Genomic DNA, 4,075 nt, shown 5'->3' on the forward strand with positions numbered 1-4,075 from the left:
GCGTGACTGGGGAGATATGGGGAGATATGGGGAGATATGGGGAGATATGGGGCCCCGCTGGTGTTGCGTGACTGTCTCTCTCTCTCTCTCTAACTGTCTCTGTGCGATGTCGTGACTGTCTCTGTGCGATGTCGTGACTGTGTGTCTCTCTCTCTCTAACTGTCTCTGTGCGATGTCGTGACTGTCTCTGTGCGATGTCGTGACTGTCTCTGTGCGATGTCGTGACTGTCTCTGTGCGATGTCGTGACTGTCTCTGTGCGATGTCGTGACTGTCTCTGTGCGATGTCGTGACTGTCTCTGTGCGATGTCGTGACTGTCTCTGTGCGATGTCGTGACTGTCTCTGTGCGATGTCGTGACTGTCTCTGTGCGATGTCGTGACTGTCTCTGTGCGATGTCGTGACTGTCTCTGTGCGATGTCGTGACTGTCTCTGTGCGATGTCGTGACTGTCTCTGTGCGATGTCGTGACTGTCTCTGTGCGATGTCGTGACTGTCTCTGTGCGATGTCGTGACTGTCTCTGTGCGATGTCGTGAACACGAGGGGTGCGAAGACAGCGGAGTGCGGCGGAAGACGGTCGAGTACAGTGTCGAATGCAGTGGAGTACGCGGCCCTCTCGAGTGCCTCTCGAGTGCCGGTTGGAAGACACGACTCTGTAGTCCGCTTCTAGGGTCGGGCGCCGCCGCCGCCGCGCGCCGCATCAGCTCGGACGCGAGCCGCAGCCGCGCCACCTGCGCGAGGGTCAGGAGGAGAGTCTGGCCCGGCGGCTGCCGCGCGCGCCCCCAGGACACACACTGCAGGCATGGGCAGCAGGGGCAGAGTGCTGGGTGGGCTGCCACGCCAAGAATGGACGGAACATGGGGCACGGCGCATGCGGCGGGCCGACGAGAAGGCATACGACCGCAGCAGCGCCTCTGGGAGTGGTCCATTGGCAAGTGCGAGCAGTGGCTGCCTTGATCGATGGGCGCGGCATCAGGCAGAGAGGCAGCTGGAGGCGGGGACCAGGCACGCGGCAGACTGCTGCAGACTCACACTCCCCACCTCGCGCCCTCACAAGCGGTGCGGCAGGTGTGGCGAGGGCCAGACTCAGGGGAAGGGGGTGCGGCGCCGAGAGGAGAAGGGAGGGAGAGCGAGCCGCGAGGTGGCGTCACTGTGGGCGTGGGAGTGTGGGAGAGCGGTGTGTGGGTGAGAGTGTGGGAGAGCGGTGTGTGGGTGAGAGTGTGGGAGAGCGGTGTGTGGGTGAGTGTGGGATAGCGGTGTGTGGGTGAGTGTGGGAGAGCGGTGTGTGGGTGCAGATCGAGCGATGCTGCTCCACCTGTGCGCCGTAGCTCGAGTCAGCGGCGGCGGCGGCGGCGGCCTCCTCCTGCGCGATGGCGCGCGCCCTCGCCTCCGCCGCCCGCAGCCTGCGGAGCCAGCTGTCGTCTGCGCCGTCACTAGGCTGGACTACTCCTACTAGACGAGACCCCGCCGCCTGCGGAGCCAGCTGTCGTCTGCGGGCTTGAAGAGGGAGCCCTCCTATGGGGGAAGGTTCCGGGCAGGTTCCGAGAAGGTTCCGAGACAGGGAGCTTGAAGAGGGAGCCCTCCTAGGGTTAGGGTTAGGGTTAGGGTTAGGGTTAGGGTCAGGGTCAGGGTCAGGGTTAGGGTTAGGGTCAGGGTCAGGGTTAGGGTTAGGGTTAGGGTTAGGGTCAGGGTCAGGGTTAGGGTGAGGGTGAGGGTTAGGGTTAGGGTTAGGGTTAGGGTTAGGGTGAGGGTGAGGGTGAGGGTGAGGGTGAGGGTGAGGGTTAGGGCTAGCTTGAAGAGGGAGCCCTCCTCGGTGACGTAGTCGCGCAGCTCCTGCGAGTCGAGGGTGCGCAGGGCGGCGCCGAACAGGAGCGCCGCCTGCTCGGCCAGCTTTGCGCGCACCGAGGGCGAGGTCCCCTCGTCAACCGCCTGTTCACAGCTGCACCCGTGAAGAGGCGCTGTTCACAGGTGGTGGCGGTTGAGGAGGCGCGCCGACCTGCTCACAGCTGCACCCGTGAAGAGGCGCTGTTCCGAGCACCGCCACGGCGCGCGGATGCCCTCGTCGAGCGCCTTCTGGTGGAAGGCGTGCTGCGCCTGCGCGAGCATGAGGTCGCGGAGGGCGGAGAGCATCTCGAGGCCCAGGTCGGGTGACAGGCTCGCCGGCTCCCACCGCGGGTCCAGACCCCAGATCGCCGGACGCACCATGTCGTGCGCCGCAGCAAAGCAGCCGGCGGCGCGCTGCAGCTGCTTGAAGGCATCGGCCTGAGCGCCGCGGCGGAAGGCGCGGCTGGCCGCGTAGCCGAGCGCGGCCGCCGCGTTGAAGAGCGTACACACCCGCTCCCAGTCGAGGTCGCCCTTCTCGACCTTTTGCTTTGGCCGAAACGCGTCGCGCCAGATGAAGCGGACGTTGAGCGCCGCGCCGGCGTTGTCGAGCCGCCGGGCGAGCGCGGCGAGCTGCCGCTCGTACGCAAGCAGCTCTGTCGCCGCCGCGTCCGCCGTCGTGTCGCTCAACGCCTTGATGGAGGACAGCCGCTCCCGCACCTGGTCGAGCGTGCGGGCCGCTGCGGCCGCAGCTTCAGGCGGCCGCGATTTCGTGACATCCGCGTAGTAGGAGAGGAGCGCATTTGAGAGCTCCGCCGGCTTTGTGCCCTTCAGCGGGAGGATGATCGAGGCGCTCATCAGTGGAGGAAGTCCCTTGTGCCTGCGGCGTCGCTCGGGCGGTCGCCCCTTGCTTTTCTTCTCTCTTCGGGGGGGGGGGGGGGGTCATAACAAACACGGTACAGGATCGAGGCAGTCCTTTCATTTTCTTCTTTCAGGTAGTAGCGCTACTTTCGTTTACCCACACTAAGCGAGTACACTGTGGGGTGCCCGAGCATGATGTATGTGCGCTCTGTCTGTGCGTGTGTGGGACAGACGTTGTTGTCCTATGCGCGGGGCTTCCCGGGACGGCGCGGTTCACACCTCAGAAAAAAGCAGCGCCAACGGCGTGTCCGAGGAACCGAATCACAGACGACGATCGACTTTCAAGGCCGCCGCCGCCCTCCATCACGCCCGCGCAGCTCTTGTGTGCCGCCGGCCTCCGCTGCCACTGCTCCGCCACCGCCGCTGCCGCCTCCGGCCCCGCCTCTGCCGCCTCCCCATCCCAGAGCGCACAATCAAACCCACAACATGCGTTACGCGTTCGCATCCCCCGACTCACGGTGTGCGCTCCCCTCGTGTGCAGAACACCGCTCAAAATGGGTTGCACCGCCTCGAAGATGGAGCACGCAGTGACGGATGACATCAACGGCAGGGCCGACATCGAGGAGGCACGCGCGGAGATCCAGTCGCTCAAGGACGAGATCCAGGCGCTCAAGGACGAGAACCAGGCGCTCAAGGACGAGAACCAGGCGCTCAAGGCGGGGACGCCGGACGACTCCGACAAGTGTGGCACTTCGCGCTACATCAAGGCCGACGTCCCCCCTCCCTCCCCTTCCCCCCTCCCCGCCGCCAGCCCACCCTCGCCACCACGGGTCAGGCGCTCGTGAACAAGGTGCAGGAGCTCAAGATTGAGGTCCAATCGCTCAAGGCGGGGTCGACGCCGGACGGCTCCGACAAGCTTGGCACTTCGCGTGACGTGAAGGCCGACCCAGCCGCCCCCGCCCCACCACCGCCACCGCCGCGCCCTCGTCCTCGCCGCCCTCGCCGCCTCCTCACACCTCCCCGCCACCGCCGCCTCCCCGTCTCCCTTCCATCCGTCCTCCATCTCCCCGCCACTTTCCTCCCCTCCGCCGCCGCGCCCGCATCCCTCTTCTCCGCCAACACATGTCCCGCCCCCCCCCCCTCCCGGACCCACCGCCACCACGGGCCAGGCGCTCGAGGACGAGGTCCAGTCGCTCAAGGCGGAGAAGCCGGACGGCTCCGACAAGTTTGGCACTTCGCGCGACGTCAAGGCACGCCCGCCCCCCACACCCTCGATCTTCCTGGTTCTTGCCGGTCTTCCAAAATGATGGCGCACTCCTTACCATCTGGGACATTAATGTGTTATTCTGCTACTCACGCTGTTTCTGACTCTCTCACCGTGGAGTTGTTTGCTTCT

General features: G+C 65.4%; 2 protein-coding genes across 2 annotated transcripts in view; one reads left to right on the top strand and one right to left on the bottom strand.

Moving 5' to 3' along the window:
• VPS31A (vacuolar protein sorting protein 31A) overlaps positions 1-2,692 on the bottom strand; it is a 6,918-nt gene extending 4,226 nt beyond the window's left edge. Inside the window, exons 1-4 of the mRNA XM_005788148.1 lie at positions 2,056-2,692; positions 1,789-1,914; positions 1,313-1,426; positions 408-728 (exon numbers count right to left, since the gene is read on the bottom strand). Of these exons, the coding sequence (XP_005788205.1) occupies positions 408-728; positions 1,313-1,426; positions 1,789-1,914; positions 2,056-2,676 (1,182 nt within the window). The 5' untranslated portion in view covers positions 2,677-2,692. The remainder of the gene's footprint in view (positions 1-407; positions 729-1,312; positions 1,427-1,788; positions 1,915-2,055) is intronic.
• A 541-nt stretch (positions 2,693-3,233) lies between these two features.
• Positions 3,234-4,075, top strand: part of EMIHUDRAFT_467364 (hypothetical protein) — a gene marked incomplete at its 5' end in the record, with an annotated part of 5,155 nt that continues 4,313 nt past the window's right edge. The window contains 3 exons of the mRNA XM_005788149.1: positions 3,234-3,452; positions 3,515-3,619; positions 3,849-3,972. Coding sequence (XP_005788206.1) covers positions 3,234-3,452; positions 3,515-3,619; positions 3,849-3,972 — 448 coding nt within the window. The remainder of the gene's footprint in view (positions 3,453-3,514; positions 3,620-3,848; positions 3,973-4,075) is intronic.

Source organism: Emiliania huxleyi (genome assembly GCF_000372725.1).
Source record: "Emiliania huxleyi CCMP1516 chromosome Unknown EMIHUscaffold_138, whole genome shotgun sequence".
NCBI classification, from domain to species: Eukaryota; Haptophyta; order Isochrysidales; family Noelaerhabdaceae; genus Emiliania; species Emiliania huxleyi.